This window comes from Octodon degus, unplaced genomic scaffold (assembly GCF_000260255.1).
Source record: "Octodon degus isolate 3935 unplaced genomic scaffold, OctDeg1.0 scaffold00066, whole genome shotgun sequence".
NCBI classification, from domain to species: domain Eukaryota; kingdom Metazoa; phylum Chordata; class Mammalia; order Rodentia; family Octodontidae; genus Octodon; species Octodon degus.
Window position 1 is genome coordinate 1,991,296 of NW_004524642.1, and position 24,264 is coordinate 2,015,559.

Here is a 24,264-nt window from a genome sequence, read left to right on the forward strand (position 1 = left end):
ACAGCCACACAGCGAAAAACACTGAAGTGCTTCTCCCTCTATGCTTAGGAGGAAAATTTTGTAAAGTAGGAACTCATATGATAAAACAGATCAAAAGGGTACAAGTCTGTAATAGCACATCTGATCAGAAGAACTGTTTTTCTCTGGCATGTAAGTGAAAATCTACATTATTAAACAAGACAGGTAGCTTTCCCCTTCATTTTTTCATTTTTCTGAGATGCTACCCAATAGATTAGTGTATTTTCTTTATTCTTATGTGAACACTGAAAAAACCTTATATCTTCCCCCATTATACTTCATAGGTGTGCTATAACTTACTATACTGAAAACCAATGAGAAAACTCAGTTTTCTTCACTGCAAGAAACACACACAGAATTTAATGGAGCTCATGCACGGCATCGATTTCCAGATGTGTGTACATCTGGGCTGCAGTGCTTATTTATTATTAAAATGGACCTTATTTTGCTCTTAGTTTTATCATTTACACTGTCTAGCACAGTAAATGGTATGCAATATATATTTAAGAACTTTAGTTTAACAAAGTAGAAAGGAAGGAATTCCATTAATCAATACAACGTTTGGATGTATATCGATCACTAGATTTTTGAGGGTTTGAAACAAAGGAAACTGGACTTTACTAAGCTAGCAGCCAACCCAGAAGCGTTCTTTCCCTTTTTCTTTAAACAAAACAGAGTCAGAAGAAGCTATATGTCCAAATTTCATATGCACGTGGGCTATGGAGACAGCTCAGCACTCTAAGCAACTGCCTGGGCAGGCGCAGGGAGCGCGGTTCCATCCCCCACCGCGTGCCGGCCCTGACAGAGCTCAGTGGCGCGCGCCTGCAATCCCAGCGCTGGGGAGGCTGAAGCAGAAGGATTGCTATGAGGCTGAGCTGCATAGTGAGACCCTGTACCAAATACATAAAAAATTAAAAATAAAATAAAAAGAGCAATTATGGATGTGTAAACCCTTCTGTTCACCCCAGAAATTTAAAAAGAATACCTCAAAATGCCACCATTATTATTAAATAAATTCTTTCTAAGGAAAAAGAAAATAAAGCATACCCCTCTAGTCTTGAGAATTACAAAGAATGAAAGTAGGGTAAGAAAGAGAAAAGAAAAAAAAGAGAGTGCAGGATGCGAGATCGAGCGTCACCTTGCTGTTGCGCTAGTGATGATCTTCAGGCTGCCGGGGTTCCGGATCAGCTTGTCTAGGATGCTGACGATCTGCTCGAACTTAGGTCTGGTGTTTCTGTCTTTCTGCCAGCAGTCTAGCATGAGCTGGTACAAGGCAGCAGGGCAGTCCATGGGGGGCGGCAGGCGGTAACCCTCGTCCACAGCTTTAATGACCTGTGCGAGAAACACAACTCTCGTAGACTGAGAACTTGGGGTTTATTTTACTTCTTCACTCACACCAATGTGGAGTTTTTGAATTAAATTTAAAAGCTATCCTTGTAACTTGGCTAAAGCCATAATGGCTCATCAAACAAATGACAGATTATTCATAAGCAAAAACACAGGGAGTATCAAGTGATGCACAATAAATTTAGCGAAGTGTTTGCGAAGATCCTTGGCAGATTAAAATAAAAAGAAATGTTCCATGATGTGGAAAATGTGTTATACAAATTTTATAATAATTATAAAAATCATTTGGCTATACAGATCAATATGGAAGTCTTGTTCTTTTCTTTCTTTTCTTTCTTTTTTTTTTTTTGGCAGAACCAGGGATTGAACTCAGGCCCTTGTGCTTGCCAGGCAAGCGCTTATTCGACTGAGCCATCTCCCCAGTCCCTTCAATATGGAAGTCTTATAGAAATGCATACAAGAACTTAATACACAGACTTTCACTCTAGCACAATTCTGATGGCTCCTAAATCACAGCAGCTTCCTCTTGTAAAGTCCCATGTACTGCATGAGTCAGTAGTTACTAATTAATTAGTGTTTTCAAACATGCAAAGTGAGGATTTTTAAACTTAAATGTGCATTTGAATATCTGGGAGATTTTTAATTCGTAGGATACTACTATATCCTCAATTTTGAGATTCTGAATCCAATGGTCTAAGGTAAGAATTTATATTTATATATAATAGAATTTACATTTGTAAATTTAATTGGCAGAACCAGGGATGCAGATACCATACTTTGAATCCTCTGATATGAAAAGAGAGAAAGAGAAAGAGAGAGAGAGAGAGAGAGAGAGAGAGAGAGAGAGAGAGAGAAAGAGAGAGAGAGAAACAGACAGACAGACAGACAGACAGAGAAAGAGAAAGAGAAAGAGAATTGAGCCTGATTTTCCCATTATTATTGTTAAAAATAAAAAAACCCAGTGTGTTATTGGAAGTAAAGAAAAGCATATATCTAAATATCTTATAAGCAATTTTATAATTAGTAACTTAAAACATTTCAGGTTGGCTTCTTATGTATCTTGGGATCAGCTCAAATTTGTGGTTAAGGATGAAGTATTGAATCCAGGTACTAATAACATCCTTTTAGTAAGCATTAGTAAAATACAAGGCATAGAACCAGACTACCTTTGGAAAAACAATCATATCACAGTTACAATAAAAATAAACTAAAGATAATTGCTCTACCTAAAGATTTCAAAGTTATAAACAGAATTCATGTGTAAGTTTATTACATTATCAGAAACAACATGATAGAGACCTATTATTTTATCTCACTGTGTGCCGTGCCAAATTTAAACAAATGAAATCTTGGAATATTTGCAGTAAGTGAATCATCAAAGCTTGGAAAACTTGCATCTTAACGTTACAGAGGAAAAATTTTGTAGCAAAATAATTCAAATACTCCATAATACATAGTGGTTTCCTTATTGGTCACTCATGTTTAACCAAAAAAAGTTCCATCTCGTTACATTCCTAAATCCCGCTTGATGGAAATACGCAAGGCCGTGAGAGCCAGGGAATTAGCATTCTTGTTAGAGTCGCACCGGTTCTTCTAGCCAGTCTACTTCAGTGTCAGAACTGTGAGCACCTGGGTTCGGTATGCTCCAGTTCCTCACACAGCTTGAGCTTTTAATCTGAATTCATAGCTCGTAGAATACGAACGCATACTTACGTCCTGGTTGGACATCTCCCAGTACGGCCTCTCTCCGTAGGACATCACCTCCCAGAGCACAATCCCGTAACTCCAAACGTCACTGGCGGATGTAAACTTGCGGTAGGCTATTGCTTCAGGTGATGTCCAGCGAATTGGGATTTTCCCTCCCTTCAAATAGAGAATCAGATTTGAATAAATGAGTCATACATAGAACATAGAACACACACAATATAATTTAAATTCCAAGAGAATTTTCTGGGGTATTTTTATTCTGAAATGGAACATAGGCTGCTGCCATATCTTGATATTCTGTTTTAATACCAGCCAGGAAGTCCGTTCGTGCTGAAATTTACTTTCAAATAATGTCAAAGAATTTCAAAATCACAAAAATAGAAAATTGTTTATATATCAGTATTTTACAATAAATTTGGCATGCTTTTAATCACCTGCAACAAAATGGAAATTTATTGGATACTATACACCTGAATACCAAAATAGCTATTACAAATCATCCTTTGTTTAATATAGATTTATGTTTGGCCAAGCAATCTGTTTAAAAAAAAGAAAAGATTCATATCAGTAAATAACTTAGACTTTTTCTCAACACAAATGCTTACAGATATTATTAGCTAAGTACACTTAAAGTAAAATTACAGGGGCTGGGGACATAGCCACGGGTAAGCCCCTGCCTCACAAGCATGAGGACTGGGGTGCAAACCCCAGTAATGCATGCTGTGCCAGCCCTGCACTGTGCTGGCCACCGAAACCAGGCAAGGTGGAACACGCCTATAATACCAGTGCTGGGGACGCTAGGACAGGAGGGCACTATGAGTCTGAGCTGTGTAGCAATACCCTGTACCAAATCAATCAATCAATCAATCAATCAATCAATCTTAAAAAATAAAATTATACTTTAAAAAATAACTTAATTTATTGATTAGCCTTTTTGAATGTTATGAACACAAAGAAATAAATGTTTGAAGAAATCCATGTGACATTAAGTTGCTAATCATATAATTATACATGTATGACAAAACTATGTCTTACTCCATATGTATCATTCAGTAACAAAAATTTTGATTGCATTCCAAGAATTTATAGTCTGGAGGAGAATATGCTTACCTCAAAGGGTTATAAAACCTATAAAGTGGGGCTGGGGAGATGGCTCAGTGGAATAAGTACTTCCTTGGCAAGCACAAGGGCCAGGGTTCAATCCCCAATTCCCCCCTCCCCCAAAAAACCCTATAAAGTTATAAATTCCATAGTTTTCATAGAATTGCTATTAAATAATTAAAAAAATATACCAAACATCACCCATATGGAAAGTACTATACTAATTATTTTGGGTAAATAACAAACATTATTTTGCTTGGAAAATATGAGGCAAATAGGAATGATAATAATTTGTTCTAAGCATAAAAATTAAGCATGCAGTATGTTCAGTCTCAAACTTTAAATGTATATAAGTCACGAAGGGCTCTCTCATACTAAAATGAAAAATTTGGTTCAAGAATTCCAGCACCTGCATCTCTAACTAATGTAAAAGATGCTCATTATTTTGGTCAGCAGCTCCTGTGGATGCTTAGATCAAATCTGGGATTTTTAGGATTCAAAATTACAACTATTATCCCTCCATTTTAACAGAAACTGATTTATACATGTGACATTTTGCAAAACTTAATCTGAGTGCCAAATGATACCGCTGGATATACTTTCTCTTTCTTAACTCAAGAATTAGCAAGAGTCAAACAAAGTTATAAGCATGCGACAAAGGAAACAGTGCTTTTACTATCGGTTACAAAGGCTTTCCCCATGTTAGCGTGCTGCTCTTTTTTTTTTTTTTTTTTTTGACATTGGCATCGCTAAGTTGATAACAGAAAGGACAGGTTCTGAATCCAAGTTTTTTTTTTTTTTTTACTAGAACCAAATGACAGAAATAGCACTAAAAATACAACACACACACACACACACACACACACACACACACCAACAAAAAACCAAACAAAAATAAAACTCTCTTTTTATGTTGAAAACATTTCTATTTAGAAATAAAAGATTAGCACGTGACACTACCAAGGTCACTGGTTGAAATCAGAATATGTTGATGACAACCATGAGCAAACGGCGGAGAAGCCTGCTTAATTTAGGGGCAGGCATGGGGCTCCCACCGGCGCTGGTCGTCCTGCGGACACCGGCGCGCGGCTGCCTGCGGGCCCAGACTCGGACGGAGCCTTCCTGGGGACTCCGGCGAGCTGTGACCGTCCCTAGCCCCAGCGCGCAGGCGGGGACCCTCTGCTGGGGCCGGCCTGTTTCATTCTATGGCAATCCCGTGAAAATGGAGTATGTCAAAGCTGTTTCACCTTAAGCTCCTCATCGTTATTTTCCAGAAAGAACATTTTTATTTTAATCAAATTTCTTACACTGAAATACTGAAAAATATCTTCTTTCTTTTTTTTTCTTTTTCTCTTTCTTTCTTTCTTTCTTTCTTTCTTTCTTTCTTTCTTTCTTTCTTTCTTTCTTTCTTCTTTCTTTCTTTCTTTTTTGTCAGTACGGACCTGGCTCTACCCATGTTTAGGTTAAGAAAAAGCTGTCCACTGCAGACACAGTGACGCTGCCCAAGTGTCCGCTGAGAACCCACCCCTCGCGGCGGGAGCTCTGGTCTACCCAAGTCCTCCCTTGGCTCTGGCCTTGGCAGAGTGCATGCGCTCTTACAGCAGCTGGTTACAAGTTCAGGTCAATGATTTCCACAACGGTTTTCCAATCAATGCCTTTTGCTTTGATCTGCACAAATCTCATTACAAGTTTTTTTTTTTTTTTTTAAACTGAGACAAATGGAAAATGTGTTTGGAAAAATGCATTGTAATTTATATTACTAACAAATATTTTAAACATTCTCCTCTCTCCTTGCCGTGTTTTATAATTGTTGTGACCTATGAAACACACACACACACACACACACACACACACACACAGACACACACACGCAGGCAGGCAGGTAGACACAAATCGTACTACTGTTATAATGACAACTTCAAACTTTTCAATGTAATGATTTCTTAATTCTAATAGTAAAATGATAATTGTATGTTCTACACTTGCATCCCTTTCCTAATCAGACATCTTGCAAATGATACTCTTCAGCACTGAGTAAGGAATTGAATTAAAATAATTCAGTATTATTACTTTTGTCATTGTATATACTTTGTCAGGGGCAATGAGCGTATGATATATTTAAGGAAACGGCTAACCTCTTATCCCTAATACAGTGCCCATTAAACGTTTGCCGTTCCTCCATCCCAAGCATTTCAGTAGCTTGACACAATTTTCCATAGTTGTAACGACAGAAGAAATTTCAGGCCAGCAAAATGTTGATGCGGTTTTTAAAAAGTGTTAGCGCACATTATCACAAACTCTTCCAACTCAGTGCTCAAGTTGCACACTGTACTCAACAACAGTAAAATGTGTTCAGGTAGGCTTCTCCTGTCTTCTGACATAAGTAGGCCTGGTGCTCCCCAACTCCAATTGGAAAACAGGAGCATACGAATGACTGAATATTTTATAAAGCTGAAGACGAGGAACATAATTTAAAACATTTTATTGTCTCCATAATAGTAAATATAAAATTTACTGAGTGTCAGTTTTCAGTACATGTAAAATTATGAAAATCTGTCACAAGCTGTTGTACAGATTCAGTATTTTAAAATTTGAAGATGCCAAAAAGATTTTTATTTGATTCCATAAACACTATGCAGGTTATAATAAATTGATTTAATATTAATATACTGAAAGTATGAAGTTGAGCCATATAAAAATGCCAAAAGAATTTTAAAAATATATTTAGTGTGTGCATATAGATACTACTCCATTCCTTTGTATAATGAAACTCAGTAAAATTTTAAAGTATAAATTTGTGCACAGGTCAGGTCTATACTCTGTGTAAAAATTTCTGACATACTTACCTGATACATGACTAAGCCTATGATTTGACTCCAATGTCTTGATAAACAAATGTGAAACATCAAAACTAAAGTAGTCATTGTTTAAATTTAAAGCATGTGGGCTTAGCAATTTCAAGGGTTAGGTCAAAAACTGAAGATAATATTTTATTAGGAATCAAAGACTTGCTACTTATTTCACTACACTTGGGATACCCCCAAATTCTATATTCTAGGAGGCCAAAGAGGAAATGGCTAATCTGTTATATATTTTCTCACAAATAATAATGTATTACACTGCACCATGCAATTTGTTCCCAGTGTGGGTATGGAGAATTAAGAAGCACCTAAGATAGATACTTGGTCCATCCTTTTTGTTTAAGCTTCATTGTATTTTATTTTTTAAAGTAGGTACTTTTCAGATTACAGATTAAAAGTTAAGCTCACAGACTGTAACTTTGTGTTTGTCATCAATATGTGGTATGATATCATTACTAAATTTAACGCCACTTAGATGACTTTGTAAAAGAGATGTTTCATCTTTTGAGTCCCAGCAAAAAAATGTTACTGTGATTTATCAATAAAGGGCTCTTCAAAGTTAACTCATATTGTTTTGAGCTTTAAAAGTATTTAACATTTTTACTTGGTAGCATTTTATGTTTTTCTTCTGCACAATATTATATACTTTGAAATATATATGTATATATATGAATGTTCAATCTTTCTAATTAGCAAGTTCACTACCTCACATAGTCATCATTTTAAAATGAGCACGTATAACCAGCAGTGCTTATACTTTTGAAAGAAACAACGTAATATCACTAAGCATAGTCACATTTCTGTGTATTAGGTTTTGCAAAATGCATTCCTTCTATGTAAATACACTTAAGTGCCATTTCAACAGTGTCTCCCTGTTGTCTCTTTCAGTGTTTGCCAACCACCATCTTCTTTTCACTGCTACAAGATCAACATTTTAAAAAATATATTGTTACATGAAAGTATAAAGATATATATTAATGGAGTAAAATAACGTTTCAATATTTATATATTTTTAACATTTAAAACAGATTAAACATGCCTATAAGTATTTCCTTCCAACACTGAACATTTCTTTAGGGACAAGATTATCAAGATTCTTTCTTCCAGGTTTTTGAAATGGGCTTTGCAGCAGTGTCAGTCACTGTCACCCACCTCTCCATAGCATACGCACGGCGACTTCCTGCTACCATCTAACTCAAGTTTGATCAACCTCCCCAGCTCCCTTCCCAACACTCCCTTGCCTTCGTCTCTGGTTACCACTAGTCTACTCTCAACTTCTTTGGGATCAGATTTATTTTAGATTTCATGCATGGGTGAGACCAGCGGCACCGGTTTTGGTTTATTGCAGCGTGTTGTTCTCCAAGTCCATGCACATCAGCACGAATGGTGGGATTTGGCTCTTCATACTAGCACCGTATCGCAAGGTACATATGTGTCACTCACTCACTAATACTCCACCCTCAGAGGACAATGGAAAACAACACTGCCCTCCTATGCCCACCTTTGTGCCTCCTGACATCAAAGCAGGCTTCTCTAGAACACCACTGTCCAAACGTCAGAGCAGGTCATTGCCGGGGCGTGGCCGGCCCTCTCAGCTGTGGGAAGGGTAGCAGCGCTTCTGACCTGTCTCGCCTAAGTGACACGAGTGTTCCCCAGCCAGAAAAGGCAAAGATGCTTCCGCTCCATAGCAAATATTCCTTAGGAAACAAAATCATCCCACCTGAGAGCTATGGCTTTAGAGGCTGTGTGAGGACTCTAGATGAGCACACGATAAACCGCAAAGAAACCCTAGGATCTATGTGGGATTTTATAGAGGTTAAATGGAGTCACCTTTTTTCACTCATTCTAGTACAATTTTTTATCCCTGCCTTGAGCTTTAACTTTAGTGAGGGGAAAACAAGAACCAAGTTCACCGTAGCTGATCTTCTAATACCTGAGTTTTGATAACATAACAATATTCAATGTAAAAATTTCTCTGTTTTTAATTTGTTTTCTTCTCTTCTTTCTTTTTCTTTTGGTTCCTCACACACACATATACACTTTGTCTGGAAAATAGGACAATATTCTATTTTTAATAAAAATTAAATTAAGCTGATGAAATAAGCATCAACTTCCTTATCAGAGGAAACCATCACTATAAAAGAACTGTAGTGAAATGTAGGTGTTTAGTCTAAGGGTAAGCACTACATCTATAAATACATAAAAGTCATTGGCACAGAGAGCTGTTGGTAACAGTCCTTAAGGGCCCTGTTTGATTCTAATTATGGGGCCCATAGATTTTAATTTAGTCACATTCTACCATAAAGCTGCTTGCATTTAGGCTGAGAACCCCTGAGTCTGAGACTTCCCACTTAAAATAAATTCAATATTCAGAAGCCCAGCTTACTGAATTTCGTACAAATAGTGCACTGCAGAACTTTTGCACCTGATTCTGAACACAATAATTACTCTTCTTCCTCCCCTTCCACCTCAGCAAAGTCAAGCTTCTATTTCTTAAGATTTCTGTTTGTTTTGGTCCAGAAATCACTTTACCAGGTGTTTATATGTATGGGGATCATTTTTTGCAAGTAGGTGTTCCTTGAATAACTGCCAAAAACTTTTTAATGAGGTGTGCAAAAACTTGGATTTGATGAGACAATATTGTTCTCTTTATTTGGCCTTAATTGGTGAACTTAAATTTTGAAATAGGTTGATTATTTAAATGTCGGTAGATAATACTACCAGGCAGGCAGAGTATTTTAAAACTGTGAGTTGTGATTATAAAATATAGTTTATGTAGATCTTTTAAAATATACTTGAGCAAATTTTAAAATCAAGTATTTTCTCGAATGGCCTCTATATCCACATGTAAGTTTCCCAGATATTTATGTATTTCAGAAGTTCCCAGTTGCTTGCTGGAATCACAGCACATGGAGTGCGTCTAAAACCTCAGCGGCACGGGGACCTCCTCTGCAAACGTAACACGATCACAACTCAGTGTCTGATCTCTGTCTCTGCAAGGCCAACCCTTGAGCCAGCTCCTCCCAACCTGGAATTACGTGTAGCTCTGAAGCTGAGAGATTTAGTTGCATGTTCCATGCAGATTTTTAAATTTAGTAGGACTCAAGAATCTTGTTTTGAGGATCAGCTTCTACCTTAAATAATTTTGGCTAAGTTCCTTGAACTTTCCCTGCAGCTATTGTGCCTTGGATAAACTGCAGACGATGGGGAATATGCAACAACCATCAGAAAATTTATCTATCTCTCATGGTTTAAAGCTTAAAATCGTAGACACATGAGCTCTTGAAACTCTCAGATCTCTGTGGAAAACCCTCTTGAATATCTAGGGTACTAACATCCGCACTGCTAATTATTAGGGGGTTCTTAAAGGTGGGCTAATGTTGGAGTACACTGTCTGTCTATCTGGGCATCATGTCTGTATCTACCACTCTGAAATTCTGATTTCATGGCTAAAGGAGAAGAACAAAGTGGTGCAAAGATTCTAGGGATTCTTTCTGCTGAAGCATTACATAATTATGAACCTGTAATCCAGGATTAGTTGAAGAGGCCCACAAACTTCACTTTGCTAAGAAATGGCAGTTAAATTTGGAATCAGCAAGTGCCCCTGAAAAGTAAGCTTGTGACAGTTTGCAATTCTATTCTTTAGGCTTAATGAGTTTAGATAGTTCGAATGAGACATCTGGCTAGAAGCTTTAGTTGTTTTTCAGTTTAGATGAAGTCAGTTCATTTGCTATAGGTTAGGGGGCTTCCAGATTGATTTCTAAAAGAAAAAAAAGGAGTATAATTGCTAAGAAAGCTGGACATGGAAATATACTATCTCATATCTGCCTCAATTTTTCTCTAATTGTGTATACCTTTCTTTCCCCACTGATTTAGGCAAATGTTTTGTTGCCTCACAGTTTACTTCACCTGCTGTGAGTTCCGCCAGATCTCACTCAGCATGACAGAGGGCTTGGAGAGTTCACCTGAGTAGGCCCTCATGACTGAGTATCTAACCTGGAGGCAAATACTGGCTTCTCAGGTCCAAAGTGGAAGTACAGAGACAAATCATTTTCCTGAAGGACTTGGAATCTCTCTATTGTCAGGGAATGGATTTCGCACATTGCAGCAGACAAGAAGGTGAAGGCCAATCTAGAAAGATTTCCAGAGGAAGCATTTACTGTAATCACCAGTAGTTCAAATCCAAAAGTCACTGAGAGAACAGTTTCTGCAAGTGTTGACTGCAGCAAGAGATCACAGAAGGATGATCAAAGGCAAAAACCATCAAAAGAGGAACTTGGGTAAGTTTTCAACATGTGGCAAAATTTATTAATCTGCATAAAAATTGCCACTAAGTTTTTCTTTGGCTATGTAGAAATGAAAGACAAGTGGCTGTGTATTTTACACAGGTTTCCATAAAATATCATAAAAAGGAATATAATGTTTACTTTTGATTTTCAACAGAAAATAATGTAAAATCTTTAAGAAAAATGATACACATATGTCTCAATGTGGGTCCAGCTTTTTCCAAAACTCACTAAAGTTTTATGACAATTTTTCTGTTGTATACATAATCAATTACAATTAACAGTGTTTACAGAGCTAGCTGAGTGATTTTGAGAAAATATATACCAGGCGGCATTATACACCTAGCTTCAAAATATTCTACAAATCTGTAGTAATTAAAACAGCATGCAAATGACAAAAGGCCCAGCACGGCACACAGAACAATAGAACAGAACAGAGTACAGAGAAGTAAATTCACATATCTGCATAAAAATTATTTTCAACAAAGAGTGTTAAGATTTTTTTTGGAAAAAGGATTATCTTTTTCATAAGTGGTACAGAGAAAATCAAGTGAAAATAGTCTCCTATCTTAAAAACTTACAAAACTCTACCATGAATGGGACAAAGATTAAAAGGTAGGATCCAAAACTATGACACTACTATGAGAAATTATAGGAAAAGCTTTGGAAGATTAGAACAGGTGAGGAACTAGAGGACATTAAAATAAAAGAAAAATAAGCAAATAGAATTATATCCAACCAAAATATCTCCGCACAGCAAAGGAAATAGCATGGGGCATATAAAATAGGAGAAAACATTTATAAGCTACACATCTGACCAATGGTTGAGATACTAATCATATAAAGAGATGCAAAAATGCTGTAGCAAACAACAACCTACTATCCATTTTAAAATAGATAGTAGATCTAAGTACACAGTTCTAAAGAGAAGGAATACAAACAACAAGTAGGTAGATGAACAGAAGTTGAACTCACTGATCATTATGAAAACACAAATGAAATCCACAATGAGACACCAGCTGGCCATGATCAGAATGGCTACACTCAAAAAGAATAAATATTACAAGTCCTGGCAAGGCTGTAGAGAAAAGGATTCTTGCACACTATTGGTAACTGTGTGAGTTATCACAGCCCTTATGAAAAACAGCAAATTCCTCAAAAATTAAAATGAGACTATCATTTTATCCAGTAATAACACTATTGATTCTATGTCCAAAAAAATGGAGTCAACATGTCAGGAAAACTTAGGCAGTCCTGTGTTCATTAGTGCACTACTCATAAGAGCCAAGAAATGAAGCATCTGAAGTGGCCATGGATGGAAGAGCAGATAAGGATGAGACACACGCGCAGCAGAAGACAAAAGGGCAGGGGCTGGGTACCAGGGGCCAGAGTGAGCATGGGGCGGGCAAGGGTGCGCAGCGGCTAACCATAGGCGCTGGGACACATGCAGATAGGAGCAAGCTTTAACGTGCTCTTGTCCTGCATGGTGACAATAGATAACAGTAAAGTACTGTCTATATACTTCACAAACAAGAAGAAAAGAGTTTCAAAGATTTTACCATAAGGAATGATACACGATTGCGAAAATAGCTGTTTAACTTGACTGAAAGATTATGGAGTGAATTCAATGTATATGTATTGAGATATCATATATTCCCTATCAGAGTAAATGATTTTATGATCATGGGTATTAGTTAAACTTTTATTAAAAGGTACAGTTATGTAGAGGACCAGCTGGGTGACTCTCCTTGAAAGAAGAGCAGTTGTCTCCATTTTGGCTGAGCCTCACCCTATTTCCACGTGTTGATATGTACAGGGCTGGCTAGGACTTTTCCTTATCCCTTCAACTGGCTGTAAGCAGTGCATAGTGGTCTAGCCAAGGAGCTGGTGGTAATCTTTGAAGATGACATACATGTTTCCCTGATAACCCACACTTGCAACTCTAATATGAGCTGGATAAAGAGCCAGTGCTCCATGCCGTCAGCCGGGATCAAGCCTTGAGAGAGAGGCTATGACTTTCTGGGGCTTGAATGATGCATCACACCTGGAGCACCAGATCCCAAAACATTAGATACTGTCTCAGTAGTATAATGCAAATTAAAATTTCTGCATATTCTTCTCTCTGCATATTGCAGAGGTGAATGCAGGCCTCCTACCCAGCCCAGCTCACAGTTCTCACCTATTTCCTACAATTCTTAGTCATTCATCCTCAAGCTACCCCTCCTTCATGACTGAATAAAATATGGGTGTGGCCCTGGGTCAAAGCCTTTTTTCTGACTCCCCATAACTATAAATATGTCTTGCTGTCTTTATTCTCGCTGTGGGCTGCACTGGAAGTAGTAGATTGGAATTAACTTGATGGGATTCCAATAACTTATCCATGGGATCACAAATATAAACTTCCTGGACTGATATGAAGACCAAAAAGGGCCCCCTACAGAGTTATGTGTTTGAAAACTTAAATTTTTAATTGTCTGAACACAAATTTTTCAAGAGGCACCATTGTAGGTAAAACATTAGTCATTAAAGCAAGAATACTGTGTATTTATAATATAATTAATAGAAATAATATTAGATTCACTGTAATACTTTAAAAGAAACAAAACTTAAGGTTGCTCTGTTTAATATCAGCAACCAAGAAATAAAATAGATGCTCATAAATATCTACTCAGGAGCTTCTGATGATTTTGAGACTATTAGAGATGACAATGTCTATATTTAGTTAATAACAGCTCAAAATGTATAGAAAATCTGGAGATAAATTTACCAATGGAAGGGAATAAATATGAATTTTGGCTTACAGATTTGTGGTAGAAAAAGATGATAGGAAAGAAATTGGTTAAATGATTAGCCATTCTAGGTAAACAATCACTAAATTTGTGGCATTATAGGAGCCACAGGAGTAGGGCTCACCAATGGCTGGGGGTCCAGACAAAAAGCTTCAGCTAACGTGTGTCACCACATACTTGAAAATCTCCAAGTGGATTTCAGAAAACGCCAGAAAATTGTTGCTCCTGTAGTGTTTGATTGAGTGTTTCAATTTGAGAAATACAAGAAGCTTAACTAAATCAGCTCAGAAGTTCTATACTTTGGGAGGTAGAGGCCACACTTGGGCGGCTTGTCACTTGGATGGTAGGAAGGGAAAATGAAGACGATGGACTAGCTTTTGCTCTTTGAAGGAGCTCCAGGCTTTGCCTTCAGCTTGGACATCACCTCCTGGCCCTTCGGCCTATGGCATAAGCTCTTTATTGCTTCGCTATAGACTCCTCAGCCTGCACTCACAGGCCCGCTGGCCTCCTGGTATGGATGTGCACAGGGTGGTGCAGGAAATTCCAGATCTCGGACTGAAGCCTTCAGTCTCCAGGGTGCAGATGCCCTCTGCACACTGCCTCATCCGACTCCGTGGCTGACAGTTGCAGGGCAATCTTGCAGTTTCTTATACATTTGTTTTTCTTGTGTTACCTCTGCTTCTCTAGTAAAACACTGACTGATACAGCTACTAAGCTTCTGGAACACGATTGGCTGACCCACAGCAATAGGCAAGAGGGTGAGCCACTATCAGACTCTAATGAGGTAAGCGAACCTCTAATCTGACTACTGATATTCTTTACTTTTAAAGAGGGACACTTGAAATCAGAGCAGTAAATATAATTAGCTATTGAATTAAAATTAGTTGAAACAAATTAATCTATCTCAATATTTACATTGTTTCCATCTTCATTCTCACCTACTCTGCGCTCAAGTGTCATTGTGTTACAGAATCTATCCTCTGTCAATGACACTCCCACACACGGCTCCCACTCCTGATTTCCCGTGTTCACCCTGCTGCACTGGAACTTCTCTTGATTTCTGTCTTTTGTTTCTAATGATATGGATTCTATATTAGATGGTAAACAGTGAATTTCTCGGCCTTACTAATTTCTTGGTTCTTTGGCCCTGGGACATTGCCTGGTATGTTGGAAATGCTCGAGAGTTTGTTGAATGAATCAATCATGCGTTTTAGAGAAAATAGTTCCTGCCTGAGATTGTAATATTTTTAAACACATGTGCATACAGATTCTTTACTTCTTCATTGCACTTCAAAGCTGTAGCTTAAGGGCTGACCAGATAGCTCAGCAGACTAAAGTGTCTGCTTAAGAAAAGCGCAGTGGCTCTGAGTGCCGCGCTGGCCCCGCCCCAGGGTGCCCTGAGACTGGGCGTGGTGGCGCAAGCCCGCAGTCCCAGCACTTGGGAGGCTGGAAGCAGGAGAATCACTAGGAGTCTGCTCTGTGTAGTGAGACCCTGTAGGCCCTGTAGGCCCTGCCCTAAATACATTAAAATGCAAAACAAAACCATAGTTTAAAGCTTTTAACTACATAAATTTGGGTAACTATTCTTTACATGTGTTGAAATGTTTACACCTCCATCTGTCTGAACACCTCTCATTATGCTAAGGTTCAACACTGACAACTGAGATTGCTAATCTATTTACACCTATGAGACTTGTAAGTACCTGTACTTTGGGAAGCTACATGCAGATGTATTCATACCTAAGGTTATGGCTGGCATTTTATTTCCACTGAAAACCTAAAATGTTGTTAGTCTGTAAAACTATAAAACAAAAATTTTGGTAATATCTTTTCATTCATGTACAAATAATATAAGATATATATTATTTATCAAAATAATATGACATATATATACATACATATATATATAATTTTTGATGTCAATAGTCTTTAGTTCCTGAGAATCATTCTGAACAAGAGCCATGTTAAAATGTAAGCTGTTAAAATGGGATTACTCCGAGTGGACAGGAATTTATCCGTATAGTTTTAATCACTTTTTTTTTTAATTTTGAAAATGAAATTAGTTAAGCCAAGTTGTACTGTCACCAACTTGGCAGAGTTGCAAATACCACCAAATAAATAACTACTTGTGTAAAATAAGATTTTCAGAACCAGCCAAGTAGCTCAGCAGGTTAAAGTGCCTGCTTAGGCAGGCGCAAGGTCCAGGAGTTCCGTCCCCACCCAGAGGCATGCTGAGACAGATTGAGACTGGGTATGGTGGTTCTCGCCTGTAATCCCAGCACTTGTGAGACTGTAAACAGGAGGATCACTATGAGTCCAATCTATGAAGTGAGATCTTGTAGACCCTGTCCTAAAAGAAATAAATAAATAAAGATTTTCCTTTTGATCAGGTAGAATTTTCTCAAAACATCTCAAAATCCAGAAGATAACTATTAGGTATACAGAAGTAGACAATTTAATAATGAGGAAGATAACAAAGGGCAAATAAATATTTTTTTTTACAATTTCTGTAAGAAGTTTGTGCAGTAATTGTCTTCCAAAATGATTTAAGTAACTGAGCCCTGGATTAATAGACCACATAGCACACAAATTAGTTAACGACCTAATTTCTCTAAATCCTATTAGGTAAGGGATGGTCACCACGATATTGGAATTTCAGAGTTCATCAGTTTCAACATGAATATGTGAGTATCTGTGTACACAGATGCATACATGCATATACGCAAACATGCTAACCTATTTGACAAGAGATTTCATAAAGGAAACACAGAAATGTTACGCAGTAAACCAAAGCAAAAACAAAGAGGAGATATGCCTTAATTATACCTTGAAATTCACATTCTTAGGAAATGAAAGAGAAGAATTTTATTTTCCTCTTTGATCTAAAGAACAAAAAAATTCTTTGATGCTTTATATCTGTGCAGCTAAATGCTCCAATCTTATCCACTTCAAGTGAAATCCAAGAATTTCAAGATGATTTGCAGCTTCTTGTGTGCAGCTGCAGCTATGTTTTCTGAGCTATTTCTTTAAAACATATTTTATCACATAAAATGATACCATAATTTAGATTTATACCATTGAAGAACTACTGAAATATTTATTTAGATTTTAAGTGCTATTTCCTGATAAAGCATCTACAAGAGTGGTTTTCAATGTGTCATCTACACATCAATAGTAGTCCTCAAGAGCAGACGAAGGCTTCCAGGGGATCGAAAGTTTTCATAATAACCCTAAAACTTTATAGCTCTTTTTACTTTCAATATCCCATGAGTGCACAGTGGAATTTTATAGAGGCTACAGCATGCACAGAAATATTATAAAATATAAAGCCTCAATATTTGAAGTTTCCATATTGTAGTAGAGATTATTAAGTACCTAAAAGTCACAATTGAAAAAAAAAGAGTCCCTGAATAACGCCTTTATGGAAAAAAGAAACATGGATATCAATATGCATTAACACTTTAATTTATGCTTTGTTAGCTAGTGTTGTTGAGGACAGAGAAGAGGAGAAGCCAGAAGCTGTCAGGCAAAGTGCTTTAAGTTTTGAGGTAGGATTTTCTCCACTTCTTAAATACTCTCTCCACCTTGAGCTTCTTAAATACATAATTAGTTGGTGTAATTTCTGTACCAGCCTTGAGTGTGCTGCACATAGAGATGCCCAGAGAGGGGAGCAGACACCCTCTCTGTGTCAGTGAAGCAAATCAACACTGCCCACGATTCCGTAGGGCAATTACTCTCTCCCGAAGGTCAATCATTTTCAGAGAAGCAACCGAGAAAGCCTTAATGCATTGAAACACTGAGTGCTAATTTCTGAATAAAAGAAATTTCAGATACTAACTGAAGTGTGTTATACGTTACGTAAGTGATGCAGCTGATTTTCAAAACAGAGCCAAAGAGGGACGGGAGACGTCATTTCATGCTTTCATGTTTTCAGTGGCTTGCTTGTCCGAAATAATCAAATCAGAGCATACTAGACCAAAATAAGAAGGTGGGTGCCTGAGCTGAGTAATCCTGCTCCTCATTAGAAGAACAAGAAGACAATTGATACACAGTCATGAACTGGGTTTGTTATTACACTGTGAACTATTGAGATGACAAATTTTATTTTAGTCAAATCGGTTTCACATGCTTAAACATGGCAAAGTAAGTGCTTAAAGAATTTTGATTAATACGATCAGTTACAATCTAGCATTAATGATAACTCCCTTTTATAATGACAAAATACCTGTATCCAGCACACATTCTGAAATATGACAACTTAAAATGGCAATTACATTAGCTGTTGTGGTGTATTTCATACAAAAGAATGACAGCCCTATTCTCTAAATGCTTAGTGTTCAGTTATATAATAATTATAAATTAGTGTGCTAAATAAGGCTTATTCTTATGCAGTTTAAATCAGTGGCTTCCAAATTATTCTAAAACTATAAAGGCAAATTCTAGATCCTCAGGAAAAACAAACCCATGTATATTCTGTGGAATTCTGTAGGATGAAAATACAAGGGTGAACACTGCAAAACTCTAAGCTATTTATCAACAGCGCAAGAACTCAGTCGATTGGCTTGTTTGTAAAGAATCTTTTGACACGGAAATATTGAAACAAAGACGATTTTTGTTTGTTTGGTTTTTGTTGGTGGTGTTCAAGAAAGTTAAGAGAAATTTTGATATAGCGTTGTCTTCTTGTACCAAGAAAAAGAAATAGTTGTCAGAACTCTTCAGTCCTGACAAAATAGTATCAGTGGAGATGAATCTCTGGAAGTTACCCCAACATAATGTTGCCTGGGTTCATGAACTTCATTTGTTCTACAATTTTCCAAAGATAGACATGTTTGTGTCTATGAGGGAAAGATTTGTCACACAAGCAAAGTTTAGAAGCCAAATGTTTGCTAAATGCTTCTGTATGAAGACCAAGTAATTTATAAATGAAACAGCCAGAGAGCAGAAGTTCTAGGTATTTTATGAGTCATTGCAATTGCCAACAAAATAATAGCTTCATCGATTATCTTAGAAATCAAGAAGAGTATTGGAGACAAGGTGTCTCTCATTTAATAATTGAATATAGTGTAGAATGTAGAACCCAACTGAGTAACTCTTTATATATGGAATAAGTTCAAATATTTTATATTAATACAGAAGGAGTTTCTGAATAGTATGGTCATCATAACAAAAAAGACAGTAAAATGAGCTTGATTCTTTTCATGGCTTATGTGAGGAGTTCACATAGCAGAAAGTGATGAAAGATAGCTTCAGGAACGAGACTAGTACAGAGGAGAATAAAGGTATTTCTTGAGGAAATACATATTTTTTGATGTATATGCTGTCTTCCAAGATGATAGTTCAATCATAAAAATGATGCTTTTCTGTAGGACATTGGCCAACTGATCTTTTGTGGATTTCAGAGAAGCAGCATTAAAAGGCATTATTAAGGTAATTACTATTGTCTTTCAATTTCAACAGTTATTCAGAACTCTATGGCGATAGGTACCCAGAGACATGTATTCAACTACCTGCAGTGTAAAAAGTTTCCTGTCCAAAATTCAGACATTCAGACTATGTCTTAAAAAATATCACTGCTTAGGCAGACTTAGGGAACAGGAGTTTGATCCCTGGGCCTGCCTTGCTGGTCCTTCCCCCAGGGTGCGCTGAGACAGTGACTGAGACTGGGCATGGTGGTGCCTGCCTATAAACCCAGCACTTGGGAGGCTGCAAACAGGAGGATCACTGCGAGTCCAATCTAAATAGTGAGACCCTATAGAAGCTGTAGACCATGTTCCTAAATACAAAAAAAAAAAAAAAAAAAGAAAAAGAAAAAGAAAAAAAAATTAGCTTTATTGACAAAGTGAATCCAACATACAGTGTAGCTGAAAAGAAGAAAAGACTATAATGTATGAGGTCGTCAAGAGAATCAAAGCTACTCAATCAACTAGCAATCCCCAGGGCCGCTGTGGGCTACTGTGTCTCTGTGGTTCTTTCACTGTTGATTTACCTATACATAAACAATCCAGCAAATCAGACTTATCCCAAAAGTTTTGCATAGATGGTGAGATTACAGAACATAATCTTAGCACTCAGGAAGTATTGGTAGCTGTTAACTGAGTAGTCTAAAAGATAGTAATTTTTTGTTTGTTTGCTTTAACAATAATACACTTTTAGAGGCTGGTGATATAGCTCAACGGCACAACACCTGCCTTGCAAGCGCAAGGTCTTAAATTCAATTCCTGTAATCCCAGGAAAACATACATATTTGAGATAGGATTTTTGTTATGTGGTTCAGGTTGGCCTCAAGCTCACTTTGTAGTCCAGGCTGACTTCAGACTTGCAGCAAGCCTCCTGCCTCAGCTCCTGAGTGCTGAGATTACATCTCTGCCCCCCTCCCACACCCAGCAAGTGCCTTTAGAACCTGTTATCTTTGTTTGTGTGAGGGTAAAAACGTCTGTGGTGCACAGTAATCCCTTCACAGCCATAGTTTCACTTTACATAGTTTCTGATAGCTAACGTCATTCAAAGTCCAAACTATTAAATGGAACAAATCCATCAATAAATAAATCCTAAAGCTTACATTGCCTACCATTCTCAGCAATGTGCTTTTCATCCTACCCAAGCTGGGAGGGTAAATATCCCTCTGTCCATAGTGTCTGTACTGTTTGCCTCACCCACACTTATTGTTACTGCACAGGGGTCTGGGTTATCAGATCAACTGTCCTGCTAGCACTGTGATGTGTTCTGGGAATTCTTTTTTATTGGCCAGCTCAGTCCTCCCTGAGGGTGGGGCTGGTGCAGCATGTGGTGCCGGGAATTGAACTGCAGTCCCCTGGGCCTACCTAAGCTTACTTAAGCAGGTGCTTTAGACCACTGAACTATCTTGCTGGCCCCTGGGAATTCTTACTGCATTTAGTAATATCCGCATAGCACGAGAGTAGTAATGCTGAGCAGGGAGATTTGCCAAAGAGAAGATATAAAATGATTCCTTTGCATGAAATTGTGAAAGTTCTCACCTTCAAAGGAAAAAAAAAAAGTAGAAGCTCAGAATTATCTATTTTTTCTAATATTCACTGACAATAATCATTGCAGAAAAAAGTGACATTACTGCACCGTCTCTAGCACTGCAGGCTGGTGTGGTAAAGACAACTGTACAATTCAAGGCCCCAAACTCTTCACCAATTTCAACACATTTGGATCTAAGAAATTTCAGTTCTTTATCCTAAAGAAGCAGTGCTAAACAGAGATGAAGAAGATATGAGGACATGCCTCACAGTATTTTTAATTGTATCAAAGTGAGGAAATTCAGTCCAGTTAGTAATATACCATTAAAATAAATCATGTACATGAGTAAAAAAGTGTGCTATACATTGTTGAGTAACGTTATAAAAGAATGTTTAATTACATGGAACTTTCAATACTTTATGGTTTTTAATTTTGTAATAGATTTCAACAAATTTGAATTTATGTCAGACAAATATATTGCATTTGTTCATGATTTGGAAACACATTATATGTCACATACACAGCATGAAAAATTGGCTATCTGCAAAAGAAATGATTATTTATGTGTGAATTATTTGTATAAGAACTATAATTTATATAAGAATTTTTTAATCTATAAAATATTCTGAAAAGATAAAATGTTATCTTTGGGCAGTATCATTATCTATTATTTATTTATTATTTATCATTATCTATTATTTGTTAGTTGTGGACATTTCAGTTTTCTAAGTTGACTACTATAAAAAATTCTCTAAAACACTATTTCAAGGAAATATAACAATAACTATACAAAGAAGTATCTTAAAACATTCTGACTCAAATGAGTAAGAATTAAAGGAGGCCTACACCATGACGTAGCCAATACACTTTTAAGTATATGCTATAAGAAAGCCACCAGACCCATACATTTGTGAATGCAAAATGTATCACTTTATACATTTGTATAAAGTATCATAGCAGTAATATTTGCCCCTAGAGTTTGCCTTAAAAATAGTAAAAAATAACAGTAAACCAAACTGCTAAAATTAAAACAAAAGTTATTTCACAATGAAATACCTGTAGGGATATATTTTTTTCAGTTTTTTGTTTTTGTTTTTCTATTTTAAAGAGAATAAATAATAATAAACATTAGAAACAATATAAAATTTCAAAAACAAAAGATATTTTGTTAATGAGAAAAACAGTACAAATTTTAATGACAGATAACCCATCTTAATCACTGTTCACTCACGTTTATATATGAGAAATGAAGAAAAAGGTTAAGTAAATGATTCACAGAATAAATACAGCATCGCATAATTAAAATCGTTACAGTGTTTTTGTTACAGTTTATGTCACGGGGTGATGAGAGAGCCCCGCGCGCCCACAGGCAGGGGTCCGGGGGGTGACTGCGTTGTGCGGCAGCACAACCCTGCCTCGCTGCTGGAAGCGGGGTCTGCCGGAGGCCGCGGGCTGGCACAGCGCGGCCGGCAGGCACCCCTCCGTGCTGCAGTCCTCCCCGCACCCTCGGTCTGCTTCCCGGGTGCAGGGAGCGACCTTGTCCTGCCCACGTGCTTCTGCCATGTAGTTCTGCCTTAGAACAGTTGCCTATAGCGCGGGACCTCTGCAAACTGTGAGCCGAAATAAACCCTTCTTCTACGCTGTAGGCGTCAAGAACTTCATCCCAGCAGGGAGGGCAGCAACTACGACACATTTTAAACAGTAATTTATGTTTCCCTGAATGAGTAATAATATTTTAACTTGAAGAGAACTTTCCAGGGCCAGCAAGATAGCTCAGCGGACTAAGTGTCTGCCCAGGTAAGCGCAGGGCCCGGGGTGCCATCCCGGGCACCCCATGCAGCACTGGGCCCGCCCCCAGGTGCGCTGAGCCAGCCCCGGAGACCAGGCCTGGTGGCACACGCCTGTAACCCCGGCGCTCGGGAAGCTGAAAACAGGAGGATCACTATGAGTCTCAGCTGCATAGTGAGACCACGTACAAAATATGTTTTCTAAAAAAGCGAACTTTCCTTCATTGGAACGCACAACTGAAAAGCATATGCAGTAGTGGTTTCTACCTATTTTGGGGTTCCTGTGACATAGGATACAATGTAAAGACAAAAAAAGAAGGGAAAATCCATGTCACTCACTCTTGTCGTGTAAGCCGCTTCTGGATCATCCTCTAGGACTCGTGAAAGTCCGAAGTCCGAAACCTTGCACACCAGGTTACTGTTGATCAGGATGTTGCGGGCAGCGAGGTCGCGGTGCACGTAGCCCATGTCTGACAGATACTTCATTCCCGACGCTATTCCTCGGAGCATCCCCACAAGCTGGATGACGGTAAACTGGGCGTCGTGTTTCTGCAAGTCATTTCCAGCGCACAGTCAAGGCATGTTTCTAACGGCCTCGAGTAAGGCTTTTTCTTTTCAAATCCCAACAAGGCTGTTCTAAGGCTGACTGCGTATATTGCAGCTCAAAGCATTCGAGATTAACACATATGTGCACATGTGGATGTGAAACAAAGCTGCACGGTGTGTGTTACCAAACAAAGAAGTATCATGCAATCATCGCGAGGCTCAAAAGTCCGGATTTCCTGACATTTCTGTGATACACAACTTCTAGCTCAGGAAGACTAAGGTCAAAACCAAAACCAAATGAAATGAGATGTGTCTTGCAACATTTCAGCTTATTAAACCTGTTTAGATGGAACTTACATCTTTTAACCTGATTTCCATTTACTTTATGAATTGCTTTAAAGAAAGTAGATACTAAAATTTCAATTATTGCCATAAATATATATTTCATAATTAGTAAAACATATTTATGGAATTTATGTATTTCTACTGAACTCTGAATTATAAGTTATAGAATAAAAAGAAAAGGAGACAGAATCAGAGTCCCGCATTTAGGGGATCTTCCAATCCATCTGGATTAAAATAGAAAGGTAAAGGTAATATATTAAAATAAAGCTTCACATGTAAATATATCTACAATAGAAATGTTAAATGAAATTATAACCATAGTTAAAATTACTAATTTGGAAATGTTTTTGAAATGTTTATGAAAATGTTTACTACTAAAAATCATATTTGGTTCGTGAATATTAGAATACAACATTTTCATTTTTTATTAATTTTTTAAAATAAATTTATTTATTTATTTATATCTACAATAGAAATGTTAAATGAAATTATA

At 37.5% G+C, this 24,264-nt stretch overlaps 1 protein-coding gene across 1 annotated transcript in view; it reads right to left on the bottom strand.

Moving 5' to 3' along the window:
• Positions 1–1,151: 1,151 nt before the first annotated feature.
• Epha3 (EPH receptor A3) overlaps positions 1,152–24,264 on the bottom strand; it is a 383,817-nt gene continuing 360,704 nt past the window's right edge. The window contains exons 13-15 of the mRNA XM_023719233.1: positions 23,220–23,429; positions 3,079–3,228; positions 1,152–1,350 (exon numbers count right to left, since the gene is read on the bottom strand). Of these exons, the coding sequence (XP_023575001.1) occupies positions 1,153–1,350; positions 3,079–3,228; positions 23,220–23,429 (558 nt within the window). The 3' untranslated portion in view covers position 1,152. The remainder of the gene's footprint in view (positions 1,351–3,078; positions 3,229–23,219; positions 23,430–24,264) is intronic.